Source organism: Herpailurus yagouaroundi, unplaced genomic scaffold (genome assembly GCF_014898765.1).
Source record: "Herpailurus yagouaroundi ecotype Mexico unplaced genomic scaffold, PumYag 183, whole genome shotgun sequence".
NCBI classification, from domain to species: domain Eukaryota; kingdom Metazoa; phylum Chordata; class Mammalia; order Carnivora; family Felidae; genus Herpailurus; species Herpailurus yagouaroundi.
Genome location: NW_024412414.1, coordinates 15,844,634 through 15,861,395, shown reverse-complemented (window position 1 = coordinate 15,861,395; position 16,762 = coordinate 15,844,634). Strand labels below are relative to the sequence as shown.

The following is a 16,762-nucleotide window of genomic DNA, read 5'->3' as shown; positions in this document are numbered from 1 at the left end:
TTGTTTCTGTACCTTTACGCCCCATTTATAAACACCTGTTTTGTTTCTTTACAGTGCGTCGTCCCCGCTGCTTTCCCCCGCCCCCCCCCCCCCCCCCCGTCCCCATCACCATACGGGGCACAGGCACCTGCTCTCAGGTTCTACTCCTTGGAGGAACCCGGACAGAACCCTCATTGTGGAGGGCAGAGATGAGACAGACAGGCCAGCAAACTTGAACTTTAATTCCTGGACAGTTTCCAGCTACCTAGGTTTGTACTACAAACTTAAGGCTTAGAGAGTTGCTAGCGAGAGAAGAGAAAAGGGGCCCAGGGAAAGAGAGGCACCTTTGGTCGGGGAATCCTAACACCTGCCAACACAGTGATACACGAAAGTGAGGGCAACAGAGGGCAGCTGGTACCTAACATGCCAAGTGGTTGCAATACAAGTCATTCGTGCCAGGCGTTTTATAGCTCGATAAAAAGGAACAGAATCCTGGATGCAAAATACCGCTGCGATTCTGGGGGGAAATACCCACTGCTTTTCATCTCCTGGTGCCAACTGAAATACCGGTATGAAGGATACTAATTTCTCTCTAGGTTTTCCAGACTCCCTAAACAGTAAACAGCTGCTTGATAATGGAAAATCGGTTCATATTCTTTAGAGTTTTCTTTTATTAAAATGCATGTCGCTTCTAACGTTACGTGCCACACCGCTGACACTTTGGGGCAGAGGAGGGGATTAATTAATTGCCACGTATGGCGAAACAGGAATGTGCCTGGGCCGCAGTACACTGTTTAACACACTGGGAGGAACCTGTTATTTTCCCACATGTCTCACAAATTAACTCTGTTTTCATTGGTTTAATGTTGTAAATCGTGTCTGTCTGCGTTATTTGGTTTATGCATTGTTTGTTCACAAAAAAGACAAAAATTTTCCTTCAGATTTCTTTATATAGAAACACACAAACATGTCAACCCCTAAGAGATGTGTTTGTAAAGACACAAGTGCTAAGTGTAGTCTCACAGATGTCTTCTGTTACAACAAATGGTGTCGTTTCAGAGAATTCGTTTGCAGATGAAGAATGCTTTATGTTAAGGAAAAAAGTAACCAGCATTTTATTTTAAAAATTTTTTTTTCAACGTTTTTATTTATTTTTGGGACAGAGAGAGACAGAGCATGAACAGGGGAGGGGCAGAGAGAGAGGGAGACACAGAATCGGAAACAGGCTCCAGGCTCCGAGCCATCAGCCCAGAGCCTGACACGGGGCTCGAACTCACGGACCGCGAGATCGTGACCTGGCTGAAGTCGGACGCTTAACAGACTGCGCCACCCAGGCGCCCCAAGTAACCAGCATTTTAATAGTTTTTAAAGATCTTTACAGACAGCTAACTCCTTCCTCCCCATTATGACTGTGTCTGGTTTATTTTTCTTCAGAGTTTAGAGGGGGGAGGGAAGCTTTTTAACATTTATTTTTTATTTTATTATTATTTTTTGAAAGCAGGCTGTATGCCCAGTGCAGAGCCCAACACGAGGCTTGAACTCACAACCTTGAGATCGAGACCTGAAGTGAAATCAAGAGTCGGGTGTGTAACTGACTGAGCCACCCAGGCGCCCCTGGAGGCTTTTTATAATCTATGATATTTCTGGGTGAATATCCTGAGCCTGGGTGGCTCAGTTAAAGGTCCAACTCTTGGGGCGCCTGGGTGGCGCAGTCGGTTGAGCGTCCGACTTCAGCCAGGTCATGATCTCGCGGTCAGTGAGTTCGAGCCCCGCGTCAGGCTCTGGGCTGATGGCTCGGAGCCTGGAGCCTGTTTCCGATTCTGTGCCTCCCTCTCTCTCTGCCCCTCCCCCATTCATGCTCTGTCTCTCTCTGTCCCAAAAATAAATAAACGATGAAAAAAAAAAAAAAAGTCCAACTCTTGACTTCAGCTCAGGTCATGATCTCACAGTTTGTGGGTTCGAGCCCCACATCAGGTTCTGTGCTCACAACAGAGCCTGCTTGGGATTCATTCTCTCTCTCTCTCTCTCTCTCTCTCTCTCTCTCTCTGCCCATTCTCTGCTTGTGCTCTCCATTTCTCTCTCTCACAAAATAAATAAACTTAAAAAAATAATCTGTGATATTTCTTCTTGGGGCTGTTCTTCATATTTTATTCAGTACTGAAGACATTAAAAGTTTTGTTAAGATACACGTAAATATAAAGAATGCTACGCTGACTACTTGTGAGCCCATCCCCCAATTCGAGAGAAGAGCCTACCAAGTTGTCACTTTGACAAGCTGCACATCACACGTCCGTGGGTGGCCAGAGCGCCAAGAGCTCAAGAAGGTGGCACTAGAGAGAGACCTGCCCTCCCAGGGGACCAGAGTTACCGCAAAACTATAGCACAATAAAACAGACACTCTTAGTGCGAGGTTGGTGCAGGGAGACTCTCAGATGGCCAGAACAGAAAGGCCAGAAATAGCCCCAAGCTTGACACGGAAAAGGGCAGTGCCCTTCGATGGAGAAGAGATGGGCTGTTCTCCAAGTGGTGCCGGGGGATCCATACTAAAAAAGTGAGGTCGAGGGGCGCCTGGGTGGCGCAGTCGGTTGAGCGTCCGACTTCAGCCAGGTCACGATCTCGCGGTCCGTGAGTTCGAGCCCCGCGTCGGGCTCTGGGCTGATGGCTCAGAGCCTGGAGCCCGTTTCCGATTCTGTGTCTCCCTCTCTCTCTGCCCCTCCCCCGTTCATGCTCTGTCTCTCTCTGTCCCAAAAATAAATAAACGTTGAAAAAAAAAAATTAAAAAAGTGAGGTCGACTCCAGCCTTACACCTTTCTGTGAAAAACAACATTTATATATAGCTTTTGGAAGAAAATATAGGAGAGTAGCTTTATGGCTTTCACCATAGAAAATGTATTTCCTAACACAGACTAAAAGCACAGACCATAAGGAAAGACTGATATATTTGACTATGTTGAATTAAGGGATTTGGTTCAACTGGAATACATCATAAAGAGAGGGCAAAGACAAGCCACAAACTGGGAGAAAAGGCCTCCAACTCCTATCTCATAAAGGACCAGTATCCAGACTATGCTTTTAAAAATCCTATGAATCAAAGGAAAAAGATGAAAAATCCAAGAGAGAACTGGGGCAGACACTTGAACGGGCACCGCACACACACCAACGGAAGCACAATATGGCCAATATACACGTCAAAAATAGAATACTCTATTTCATTAACAATCAAGAATAAACCAGATTTAAACCAAAGTGAGATACCTCTTTATATTCACGGCAATGGAAAAATTAAGAAGTCAGGCAACACCAGGTAGGGATGTGGATCAAGAACCTGTCCACTATGATGTTGAAAGACTGTCTGGCATTAATAAAACCAAAGAGATATACACCCTAAATGCCTGCCTGCCTTCACTCCCCCCCTCCCTCCTGTCCTTTCATCCCCTCCTCAGTCTGTCCATCCGTTCACCCATCCATTCATCCGTACGTAATCACATACCTCTCACAGCAGTGGTTCCCAAGGGGTGCTCCCCCAGATCAGCAGTATCTAAACTGGAGGTGGGGCGCAGGACTCTGTGCTGTTACCAAGGCCTCCCGGTGATGCTGATGCCGTGTTCAAGCTTGAGAACCAGTGCCCTAAAGGAACTTTTGTACCTTGAAATTGGTGTAAGAACGCAAGTTACAAATGAAGAGTCCCCTCCTCTACCCCACTCCCTTTTTCTATCAAATAGAAAAAAAGAGGAAGAAGTGAGAACAACTTTAATACCCAGTGAATATGGGAATGAGAGGCAAGGCGAGGCAGATACTTATTTGCTGGTGGGTGTCATACAAAGAGGCTTACTGGGGGGGGGGGGGGTGGTCAATTGGCACTACCTATGAAGACCTCTACAATTGTTTATCCTCTGACACAACCCATAAAAATGTACACTAAGATCATTATTAAGGATTGGTCAGTGGTACTGTTTCATTGACACATAGAGCTAGACCGAGTCCTGCAACGTGGAAGTGTCCCGGGAGCACGGTCTATCAAGCGGGACCTGCCATCATGGTGATGGCCACACGCTTCATCATCAGAAAGGGGACCGTGCTCTACTTATTTCACCCAGGATTCTGCAAATTACGGTTCATTTGGTTCACAAGTCCTTTCTAAAAACACATTTTCTTCTGGCAGGAGGATTGTGTTTACCATCATTCACATTATTGGGGATTATGTTTATTAGATTAATTTCCCATTTACTATCGGGAAGGTAGTGTTTGTAGGAATAGGAGGGTGTAAACATTAGGAGGATGCAGGATAATTCCAGAACCTCAGGTAATTCTGAGAGGGACACCGGTTGAAGAAAACTGAAGCTTAATCTGTAGAAGATACCCACACATTTACACACACACGTATTACCTGCATACACACAAACGTATAAATGTGTGATGTCTATATGTGCACATAAATTTTTAACAGACAAAAACGTCACGAACCTTCAATTTTCCACTTGTAAATTAGATGTTATAGAACAACTTGCTTGAAAAAAGCCCTGCCTAATCGAAACAAAATGACCTTTTGTTTTTTGGTATTAACCAACAGATGGTTATGTTGTGATCTGAGCCTAAGTATCTGAGAAATGAGCTCTTCCTGCTACCAGCTCATCCAAAAGAAGACTTAGGAGAATCTGCCCAAAATCTTGGGTAACTTAAGACTCCTACCTCTTGCAGTATTTTTGGTTTAACGTTCAACAGAGGTCCTCAAGGCTGAATAAGCAGCTAACTCACCTGGAGGCCTGGTTCCACACAGACTGCTGGCTCCGCTCATAGAGATTCTGGCTCAGCAGGTCTGGAGTGTGGCTGGAGAACCCACGTTTCTAACAAGTTCCTACGCGACGGTGATGCTGAAACTTCTGGATACCCCTCAACAGTCCGAAAAGCTCTCCTTGATCCCTTCTGCCCCTCACATCAAGATACTTGCATTCCACAATCGAACGCTGATGTTAGTAACTTTCTTTCACGTGTGCAGCATTTCAGCTGATTCTTTATTACAAACCGATGGGTGTAACCAGATACACTGGGAGAAATTACCCTGCCAGGCCAGATGACCAGCAGACTGGAAAAGGGACCCTTTGCCCAAAGCCGACCAACAGACACACACACAACTCAACATGCCCTTGGTGAAGAACTGGGAAAGCAGGTCATCTGACGTAGACAAACTCATCCCTGACTTTTCTCACCGCAGTACTTGCTGTTAGGCAGCAGAGTCTGATGGCATTTCACCAATGTTATGACACCTGCCACACCGGTGAAGGTGATGCTTCTAGAAACGTGGAGCTTTGTGAGCTTTAGAGAGTGGATGCTATGTTCCCTGCTGAATCCCACACTGGTCAGAGAAAGCAGGAGGGTTATTTTGGCTCTGGCATGCTTCTGGAGCTGCTGCTGGTGTTCTTTTGTGCCTCCTCTCCCCCACACCCAATATAGCCATGACCTCTCCTTGCATTATTAATGAGTGCAAGAGAAGTCATTTATTAAAGCTACATTTTTTCAGTGTTCCATATGTTTCTCTCTGCCAGCCATGGCAGGCGTGTCATGGGAATGCAGGGAGGGGCAGTTCTCTCCCCTGTGACCATGAACCACCTGCCTCATGGCAGTATGCAGCTGTATCTATGGAAGCCATTAGGATCCTGGGACATCGACTCATTTGTCACTGCTAAATGCCTTCCCAAACCAAAGTGGGACCTACTTGATACATTCCTCATTCAGAAGCCAATTTGGTAAACACATCCTGAATAGTTTACTGGTTATATGTCAGGACCTGGGGTGTCACATAGAACCAGACAAAGTCCCCGCATTCATGGGGCTGACATTTTCCTGGGGACTGGGTGGTTGGAGACAACAGACAAGTTAACAGGTACGTGAAATTGTGTTAAGTGCTAGGGAGGAAATAAACTGTATACAGAGAGATCATGGGTGGAGGTGGGGGAACCTCTTAGGTCAGGAAGGTCTTTGGGGAGAGGAATGTTCGAGCTGAGTCCTCAAGGATGAACTGGTGAACTATGTTACAGATGGAGGGGAACAACCAGTTGTAAGGTCTTACAGGGAAGGAATAAGGTGGGTTCTGGGGGGCTACAAGAAGCCCGCCAGGACCAGAGCAGACACACAACGGACACACGGCAGGCAGCTTGCTGGAGAGGTAAGAAGAGGCCAGACCACACAGGCCCTTGCAGGCCACAGTTAAGGAGTTAGTTTTATCTTAGGGGCAGAGGGGAGCCAGTGAGCAGGGAGTGGAATCTCGGTTCTGGGCACGGGGCTGGCTGGGCAAACGTGTTGGCAGAATGAATAAAAAGTAAATGTCTTGCAGCCCCCATGGTCTCCAGCTGCACCTTCTTGATCCAAATCACAGTCATCTCGTCCAACAGCTCGTTTGGGGATTCCTGACCAGTACCCTTGTTTCCAGTCTTGCTCCTGATGCCCTACCAGCACATACAAAATCCATCGTGTTCAACCAATCCCATGCTGAGGGTAAAGGTGGTGACTAGACCTCCCAGGATTTCGCAGTGTAACTGAAGAGGATGATTTAACAGATGACACTGAAACGAAGAACAGAATATGCTCGCCTCATGGGAAGGCTCAGTGCAGGGATAGAGAGGTGCACAGGACCTCAAAGAGGTTCAGTGCAGGGATACAGCAGTGTGCCGGGGCTCATGGGAACACTTAGAAGAACATCTAAGCTGGGGTGGTGGCCAACTGGCCTCAGTTCTAAGAGGAAAGCAAGAGAACCCCTCTCTGGTCACCTAATGCTTTGTACAGCAAGAAGAGGTACGTAGAAAGAGGGGAGCGGGCCCTGGCCTAACCCTCGGCCTGTCCTTCCCATTGCTTCATCTACATTAAAGAGGTTTACGGTCCACTGTTAACTGACGGGAAAACAAGTACTAGTGACAGATAAACGCCCACCATGAAAAAACGTGACTTTCTCAGCCACAGATAGGTGCCATGTCACTCGGGCAAGAAGAGACGGTTTTTGGTTTTTTTTTTTTTCCTCTTGCTTTGCCTATACCAAATCAGTGTGTGAAGCTGCTTCTAATAATAAAGCTCCGTGAACTGATAGGTTGTTGAAGCAAACACACTCTTACTTGCAGGAACGCTAAACCACGTTCAGCACTTCTATATGGAGGTCGAGTTTATCTTCATCCAATTAACCATCATTAACTCTGTCCACGCTCTATCATACCACAGCCTGGCTGACTCTCAAAACCAACAACTTCAGATGGCATAAAAGGCACGGATTACTCCCATTGTTTTGTTGCTGCTCCTGAGAGGCAAAAGAACGTGAACTTTCTTAAATGATCCATTCTTTTTTTTTTTAATTTTTTTTTTCAACATTTATTTATTTTTGGGACAGAGAGAGACAGAGCATGAACGGGGGCAGGGCAGAGAGAGAGGGAGACACAGAATCGGAAACAGGCTCCAGGCTCCGAGCCATCAGCCCAGAGCCTGACGCGGGGCTCGAACTCACGGACCGTGAGATCGTGACCTGGCTGAAGTCGGACGCTTAACCGACTGCGCCACCCAGGCGCCCCTAGCGTGTGTTTTTAATTCAGCAACTTAAAACGAAAATCTTCAAAGCTTTTGAATTCCAGTAGCTGCGTTCTTTGATTCAAGTACCCATGGAGTGGTGACTTTTTTTTTTTTTTAATTTTTTTTTCAACGTTTTTATTTATTTTTGGGACAGAGAGAGTCGTGTCTCAGTTTATCTTGGAAACGGGGATAGTAATATCCCCAACCCCTTGGTGCTGCTGTGAAGATTTGATGGAGAAATGCACAGTCAGCACTTAGCAAAGTGCCGGTACATAGTAAGTGCTCAGCAAATAATCCTGTGGTTGCTGTAATGAACATCGCTGCAATTTTATCAGTATGTTTCCCTTGCCGTCTTGAAAATGTCCACGGAGACTTCAGTGAATGTATTAGTTATTACAATTTCTACTTTGAAGCCTAAGTCCCAAACAGAATTAATTCCTTACTGCCCAATCGAGTGAGCAAAGATCACTATTCTGCAGAGTCTCTGGCTGATCTGAGGCCTTAGAAGAGGTGGAGGGAATGGGCGTGATAACCCCTTCCGCTCCCCCTGGCCTCTATCTGAAAGCCCTCATCAAAGCATCTCTCTATACCCGCCTTCCCCTTGTCCTGAAAGGACACAGCTGTGGGGAGGGCTCATGCCTGGCCAGTGATGAGGTCCCTGGCACCACGCCAACGGAGCCACAGATGTCTCCATCCCTGGTGACACTGCTCGCACACCCTCTGCCCATAACCAGGTGGCCAGTGTTAGCCAGGTTTTGGCCACAGCTCTAGAGCTCCCAGGCTCCCTAGCCCATCACCCCCCTGAACATGAGATATTCTGGGCAGTTAATCTATCCAAGTAGAAGAATGCCCCCCTTGATAGCCTGAAAGCATCTTCCTTTCCTGTTTCTCTCCTTTTCTTGGAAGCAGCCATGCTTCTGAGTGGTCCGAGATGGGGTACTTTTCCAGAGCAGGAAACGACTGCTAACTGAAACTTTAAAATGTCCCATAGGCACGGGCCCTGTCTTGACGCTCCCTGGTACTCTACAGTGACCGGGAAAGCACAGAGACTGCTATACCTCAACAGAAAGGGCAGGCAGGACACTTGTCTTGTAGGGTCCTCAGAAGTACTGCAGATATCCCCTACTATCTTGGCGTATCCCGTAACGCAGGGCATGCATCACTCATACGTGTGTGCTCTCCACAGTGCCCTTTAACGACCAGGCAACTTCATGTGTTGCCGTTGTTTTTCTAATGTGATTAAAGGTACAATAAGGTATGTGTGCAACAAGAGGCAAAGCCATTGTTCTGCATCATTAAGCTCACAGCAGCCCCAAAAAGAAACTGTAGGCAGCTTGCCAAAGGCCCTAATGAAGAGCATCTCTTTGAATTATCTCTGGATGAGGAAAGGATCAAGTCTGAGACCCAGAATATTTGATCCTCTTTGTGCTGCTGTTACGAGGGCTTACTGAAGCCAGACACACTGGACCTTCTGGAACTGTAATTTATGGAAACCTTAATTTCTCTGCTTTTAATAAGGCTTTGCATAATAAGAAGGGGAATGCAGTTATTAATTCCTGCAAGTGTTTTGTGAATTCCTTTATGCTATGGTTCAGGACTCGCAAAGAATAGGAGAAAGGGGATTTTACTTAGTTGGCACAAGGGTAATGGGTCCGAAAAGTAGTTTGAGTTTCCTGAAAATAAATCTGCATGGCTTCCTAAATTGCTGACAAAGTGTATTCCAGATGGAAGTCATTTATCAGCAATTTACTGCATGATGCGTTGGCCAGAAATATTTCCACATAAATTCACCTAGTAAAAACAAACAAACAGAATCCAGGCTCTTTCTTTTTGGGGGCCAAGGGGGCAAGAGCCCAAATAATACAGGTGAATAAAGCACAAGTGAACACAGATTTGCAGGACACAGGGCAGGGTAACCACATTGTGGAGGGGGCCAGTGAAATTAATACACCTACAGCAATGGATCCTAAATAATATTTTTGTGCATGACGACCAAAAGAAAAAAATTACCCAGCAAGTTATTAAGACTCCATTTTTATGCCTTATATTATATACACAGTAGTGAAAGTCTTCACCATAACCACCCTGGTGATGGTTCTGCTGTTCTGCGTGGTTTGCTTCTGAACGTCTGACTCACTGAGAACTGGGGACTTCGTGCTCATCGCACATGATAACCTGGCAAAATGTGGATTACAACATCACCATATGATCACACAAGGGATGGAGGGCAGATCTCCAGTGCCAAGGGCACTTTTGCCCAGGTTTCCAGTGTGCCCCCAGACTGCTTTCAAAGGACAGAAGAGTCCAGCGGTGTGCTGGGTGTGAAGCTGCAGGTCAGAAGTGTATGACCAACACTGATTTAAAATGCTTGGGTTTTGTAAGATGTGTGCCCTCTGTATAAGGGTTGGCTGGGGGTGGGGGGCATGACCAAGCCCCCAAAGGTTTGACATTCTGTATGCTTCAGTGAAGACACACAGACAGAGACAGACACAGACACAGACAGACACAGGCACACACACACATACACACACACCTTTTCTTTACCCAGGGTCATTCTATCATTAGATTGTCCACAGAGAAGCAGCCTTGTTTCGCTGTGTCTTTTTAATGCTAAGCGCCCTCTGGTGGCCTGTGCAAAAATGGTGCCCAACTGCCGGCTAATCCAGTTCTATTTTTAAACTGTCTGGCTCTTTAAAGAATATGTTAATATGCGACTCAGTGTGATAAATTAAGAAATAAGCACCCCTTTTTTTCTGACCATAAAGACCTTATTCTAGCATTCTAATTAAAAAAAAACCTTTTTAACAGGATTATAATTTTTATATCAATGAAGAAAAATTGGGAAGATTTAGAAGGGGAAAATACTTAACTGCCAAGTCAGGTTACCAACAACACTATGAAAACCTCAAGGTTCAGGATAAAACTTGAATATCTAAAAATAAAACACTCCACACAAATGTCAGGTAAGTTATCTGGGTTATCCCTTACATGTCCTATTTCATCTCCACTGAAATTTCACGTGACTAATGATACAGAAGTTTCGAGAAGTCACCTGCTGTGGATGATGGCACCCAAGATCAAGCCACCTGCTCTTGAAGTTCTTAACATTTTCACAGAGCGAGGTACAGAAATGGCAAGAGTGAAGCATAAATGTGAACCACATGTCCCAGGACAAGAAGTTGCTCAAAGAATCAAGTCTGCGGTAGACGCCTGTGCTCTGCTGAAAGGCACGCCTTCTAACTATTTGTAAACAGAGACAAAACGGCACGGGCATTAATCATCATCCCCGTCTGTTCTCCAACTTGTTCAAAGGGTGACCACGCTTTGACCCTTCCCAAGACATTCGCTGACACTCCAGAGGGCAGTCACTTGTAAAGGAGCTTTGTGACAGGACTGCTGGAAAGACACTTTATGACTGTCAACATCTTTACATATTCAAATACAGGCACCTAAGGAAGTGCCCCTGGGAGGGAAATTTACCCAAGAGATTTAACAGAGAATACAGAGAAAAGTCCGCAAGGCGGTCTTGGTCAGAATACAAGTACGCACCCGAATCCCTAATTCCTTTCCCGGAAGTTACCGTCTGCCAGGTGAGTGCCTGCCCACGCCCCCGGAATAAAAGGCAAAGCGTTACCTGACAAACTTCATAGAGCAATTTGTACTGCTCCTCTTGCTTCTGCAGGCTGCACAAACTGCATCCCATGTTTAGAGGAACGTCAAAGGAAGGCTTCAGTACGCGCCAGCACCCGGGAAAAGCAGCGTCCTGCGCGCAGGCATGAAGGTATCCTCGGAGAGCCTCAGGTGCATCAGGCGGCTGCAACACTTCACATTGGCGTTGCTCTCCAAGGCTGAAAACAACTCTCTCCCCTTCCACGCTTCCCCTCCTTCCCTCGCAGCGTGCACACACACACACACACACACAGACACACGCACGCACGCACACACACACACACAGACACACACACCACTCCCTCCTCTGAGGGACTCTGGCAGCTGGATTGTGGTCCAATGCACACACTATATAGACTGCTGCTCATGCATATTAATCAGCTCTCATTGACTATTCATAACAGACAATGATACAGAAGCTATAATTGCCAACTATGACAGTTGAAATTTCTCTAATTAACAAGCAAGTGCTCCAGTGGTAGGGAATAATAAAAGACACTAACAATTTTGTAAGCCATTTTCTGGCAGTTACAAATAAACATGACTGCATTTTTAGCAAGGTCTCTTAGGATAATCCCTAACGCATTTAAGCTAAGTAGAAATTCATTTTTAAATATATCATAAAATTTCTGATGATATAAAATGTATTTAATGCTGCAGATAATGATGGCATATAAACGAGTTTTGTGGAATGCACATGTTTTGAATAATATTCGTATAATATTTAGTGCTTTCCCAAGTTGCAGGAAAAATCTGCCACATATGAATAAAATATAAAAATTTAAATTGCAAGGTATATATGTGTGTATGCAAAGTAACCCGGGGGTTGTAAGGAGACAGGCTGCCCTAAAGGTGAGCAAGCAGATAATCACTGCTAAAGTGCATTTGCAGTTCCCAAAGCAGAAAGTTATTTGTTACAGGGCTGCCCAGCTCACTGGAAGGAAGAGAAGCAGCCAGCTTCGTGCCATCTCTTGAGCTATGCAGACGCTGGCAGATTCCTCGGAGCTCATGCCACTGAGCTAACTGTCCCTGTCTACTACAGATCTGTGTCTGATATTCCGTGTCTGCCTAGACTTAACCCCCTTCTGCTCTGTGCTGTGTGTCTAGAAAGCAGGGAGTTGCGATTACACATGGAAGGTGAGGACCGGCCGCATTTAAGAACTGATTCCTCTACCTTGCCTCTTGTTTCCCTTCATTCAGCCTCTGACCCAGTAAGTTGGACGGCTTTACAAACAACAACTTTCTTTTCTCAAATGACTACCCCACCACCTCAATGAAATGCAGAGGTAATATTTTTTCAGCCCCAATCATTCACGATTAAAAATCTCACCACTGTTTCCAAACCCTCACCCCACCTCCATCTTATAAAGGTTGAACTGTCTCCCAGGAGGACTCCCACATCCTGTCAAGATGCATCACAGGGACTGAAGAATAATGCTCCCTTTCTCTGGGAGTCCAGACACACCTGGGATGTGAGTAAAACAGTAAATAAAATCCCACCTGGGCTGGTGGCCAGCAGATACATCTGGTCCCATTTCTCGGACCCAGAAGATGAGGCATGGCAACTTGTCACAGATGACCTAATGGTCCCGGCTTTTGCTGGAGGGGGAGGAAGGGAACCTCCATCTCAGACCCACACCTGGTGTCACTATCGTGGCTAGAGCCGACAGCTGAGGCGTGCCACCAGGGAAAAGAAGCCACAGATGGCGCTGGGCAGCGGCAGTGACCTCTGACTTGCTCTGATGTTGAGAAGGGCAGTTTGGATCCATGAGCAAGTTACTGAGGGCTCGGTTTCCTGATCTCTAAAGAGCTAGGCGACGAAGTACCTTGCAGAGTTTTGTTGGAACGATGTAAGAAAACACAAGTTGTCAAGCCAAAACCAGAGGTCATGCTTGTCCACTGCCCTCACCCAGAGCCTTCCATCTGTAGTTCTGCTCTCTTGTAACCCAAGTGAGATCTCAATTCCTTCCACTTCCATTTACCGTCCACTCCACCTGGACGATGCTAAGACCCGCCCCATGCACCTTCTGCTTCCTCTCTTGCCTACCCGCGGGGTACCCACCGTAAGGCTGCCAGGTCGGTCTTTATAAAGCAGAAACACGATCACTTTTTTTCCTTAAAAACGCTGCTACGACTTCTCGTCAAACCCGGATTAGAGTCACATTCTTCACAGGGCTTCCCATACCCTGTAAACTCCGGTCTTTGTTCATCGGTTTCTATCATCTACTGGGGCTCACTTCACTCCCAGCAAGCCACGTCCTTCCTCAGGGCTCCCTCCGCCAGAATGCCCCTCCCTTCTTCTTCCTACCCACTCAGTACCCCCATCTCGGCTCAAATGAAGCCTTGTTAGGAAAGCCTTTGTTGGGGTACCTGGCATGAATTTATTTCTCAATCCTCCAAATTACTGTTATATCACCCATTCACTTCCTCAGTCTCCCTGTTCATTCAGGCTGTTTGTTGCTGTGTCCTTGGATAAGAACATCGGCCTCGTGAGGGCAGGGAACTGTGTCTGCATCTCCCCGGGGCTCAGCCCTGTGCAGGCACTGGGACAACACCTGTCCTTTGGTTGAAAGAACACATGAAGACGGACGCCTCACAAACGCATGCCCTGTAGGGTGAACCGGAAGTACCCTATACAGAGGTCAAGAGGGAGCTTGGTTTTCCTCCCCCAAAGCTGTGGACCATTAGGTCCTTTTGTGGTAAGCTGTTGTGTGTCACAGTAGCTTATACCCACCTTTTTTCCTGCACGTCCACAGAAAAATAGACAAATGGGCTCCAGCTCAACGGATAAGGAACTGACGCAAACCCTTTTAGTCTTTGTTACAAAACTTTCCAACCTTGTTCAGAAGCGAATTTTATCACATATTACCCTGTGCTTCAGAAATGTTTCTCAAACTTCTGGGTCTTAGGAAGCCTTCACACTCTTAAAAATCATTGAGAACATCGAAGGGCTGCTATTTGGGTTACACCTACCAATGTTCACAATGTTAGAAACGATCAGAAATAAAAAAATGCCGATTCCTTCATTTAAAATAGCACTAAGAAACCCATTACATATTAACATAACTAACATTTTTATGAAAAAATTACTGTATTTTCCAAAACCAAAAGAATTTTGCGGGAAGAATGGCATTGCTTTACATTTTCACAAAGCCCTCTATGTCTAACTTAATTGAAGACAGCTGGTCTTTCGCTTCTGCATTCGGTCATTTCTGCTGTGTGATGGCTTCTAGAAAACTCTACTGGACTGTACATGCAGGAAAGAATGAGAGCAAAAGAAAAAAAAAGTAACATCTTGATGTTTATCAAACTCTTGATGTTTATGAACATAGTTTTGACCCCACAGACCTCCTGAAATAGTTCCTAGGTGACAGTATTGAGAATTGCCACTCTAGAAAGACACATCTGTGAGCTAGGAGTCCAAGACTCTCACGCTTGGGGGCACCTGCGTGGCTCAGGCAGCTAAGCCCCCGACTTTGGCTCAGGTCCTGATCTCACAGTTTATGAGTTCAAGCCCCACATCTGGCTCTCTGCTGTCAGTGCAGAGCCTGCTTCAGATCCTCTGCCCACTGACCCTCCCACACCCCCACCCCCGCTCCCAAAAATAAATAAACATTAAAAAAAAGAGCATCATGCTTGGGGGCGGGCAGAAGAGCGGAAGGGATACTAATTCAAATGCAACTCATGGGTGGTTTTCCACTCTTATGATCAATTACATAGTATTTGGATTCAAGAATGAAAAACACTTGTACCCATTATGCCTAAAACAGGACTTACCAAAGCGATTATTTGCCGTAGCTATGCCCCTTCCTTTGTACAACCATCTAGAATAGTTTCATTTGCAACATGTTGCTTTCACGGAGTAAGAAACACAACGGTGTAAAAGGAGGTTCACCGGTACTGTGATACAAACCAAGGCATTTCATATCGCGGATCCAAGAGGCACAGATCTTAGCGACAGGAAGTTCTTTACAACAGACCTGTTTCTGAGAGAACAGCTGTCCCAGTAAAAACGAAAAACTAGTTGGCGACACAGAGACGCACATTGTTTGACAAAGATGCTGAATGTCCTTTTCAAGTCGGTAATCCCATCATCGGAAAGCGCCTCACAGGCTCACCCGTGCACGCAGCACCCTCGGGTGCTCTGTGCGCTCAGACAGCCACCTCCTCCTGCCTTCACAGGGATGAAAAATACAGTGCAAAGAAGGGTCACCGAGGACCACGGAGACACAGACAGAAGAGGCACATACGGTAAGGGCTGAGGGTGCCCAGGGAATAGCTTGTATAATCATTCTCTGAACTTCCTAAAGTCATCAGGGATGCCGTGAGAGTCAGCAGATAGACGCGAGAACTTACATTCACTTGACTGTGGAAACAACTATCTCGTTCAAGCACATTCCTCCAGCACACAGACTGCGGTGCCTGTATGTCCGATACCTGTCATTTGACCTTCCTGGTTTTTCCTGATGTATGATGAACACAGGTGTCCTCAAACCAGAGTTTCAGTCAGAGGGAATATTCTTCTGGGAAGAGCAATGACAAAAACCAAGTGGGAAGATGGACCCAAGTTCATCAAGTTCTCAAGAGAGAAGCGGAGTCTCTTTGGGGGTCCGCACCAGCGGGCTCTGGAGCCGATGTCACGTCCCTCAACTCTCTCAGAGACCCGCCCGATGGCTCTGCCTTTCCTTAAGCTCTTTTCAGCTTTCTTCTGGATCGTGACGATTCATTAACTTGGTTTCTTCCTGCTCTGAATCTCACTCTCCTTTCAATTCCTACTGTACAATGCAGCTACACACACACACACACACACACAAACACACACGCACACAAAGCTGATAAACCACCGCGCTCAAGGCACAGACCAAGCTCCCAAGCACGCAGATCTCACCCATTCTGCTCTGCCCGGCCTCCCCTGTCTACTGTCTAGCAGCACTTCCTGCATTAGGGTCCTTCGCGCCTCATGTCTGTGCACATGGTGGGCCCTCGGCTTGCACCACCAGCTCCAGAGCCTTCAGTGTGCCCCTTAAATCTGCCCCCCTCTACCCCTGCAACGGGGGCCCTTAGCACTTTTGCGGCTTCCTTTGGGCACGCTTCACACTGTGTGGTCCTTCTGTGTTTACATCTCTCTTCCTCACTGGGGAAGACCAGGCCTAATTCAGCTATGGATGCCCACCCCTCCCCCCAACCCCAGGGGCTCAATACGTATCTCATGAATTAATTCAGCATCTGATATTCACTAAGTACCCCCTCAGGTATGAGGCCCCTCCCTGAGTTCTGAGAACACAGGAGTGACCAAAATGGGCACAGAATCCAACTCTCACAAGAAGATCAAGGCCATAAACCTCGGCCTTTTATGCCTGCTATGGTCTGGATGTTGTGTCGCCCGCCAATTAATGTTGAAATCCTCATGTCCAGGGTGATGGCATTAGGAGGTGGGGTCCTCAGGAAGTGCTTAGTTGATGAGGTAAGGGAGAGCTCATGAACAGGGTTAATATTCTTGTAAAAGAGACCCCACAGAGCTTCCAGTCCTTTCTGCAGGGGGATGATACAACGGCATCTGTGAAGG

At 46.5% G+C, this 16,762-nt stretch overlaps 1 protein-coding gene across 3 annotated transcripts in view; it reads right to left on the bottom strand.

Annotated features, from left to right (window-relative positions):
• The window catches only part of PDZRN3 (PDZ domain containing ring finger 3), a 245,239-nt gene that overhangs the window by 39,683 nt on the left and 188,794 nt on the right, over positions 1 to 16,762 (bottom strand). The window contains exon 1 of one of the 3 annotated variants that reach the window (XM_040492155.1): positions 11,162 to 11,384. The exons of the other annotated variants lie outside the window; for them this stretch is intronic. Within the exon in view, the coding sequence (XP_040348089.1) occupies positions 11,162 to 11,230 (69 nt within the window). The 5' untranslated portion in view covers positions 11,231 to 11,384. Of the gene's footprint in view, positions 1 to 11,161; positions 11,385 to 16,762 lie in introns of those variants that run through there. 3 annotated transcript variants of the gene reach the window in all.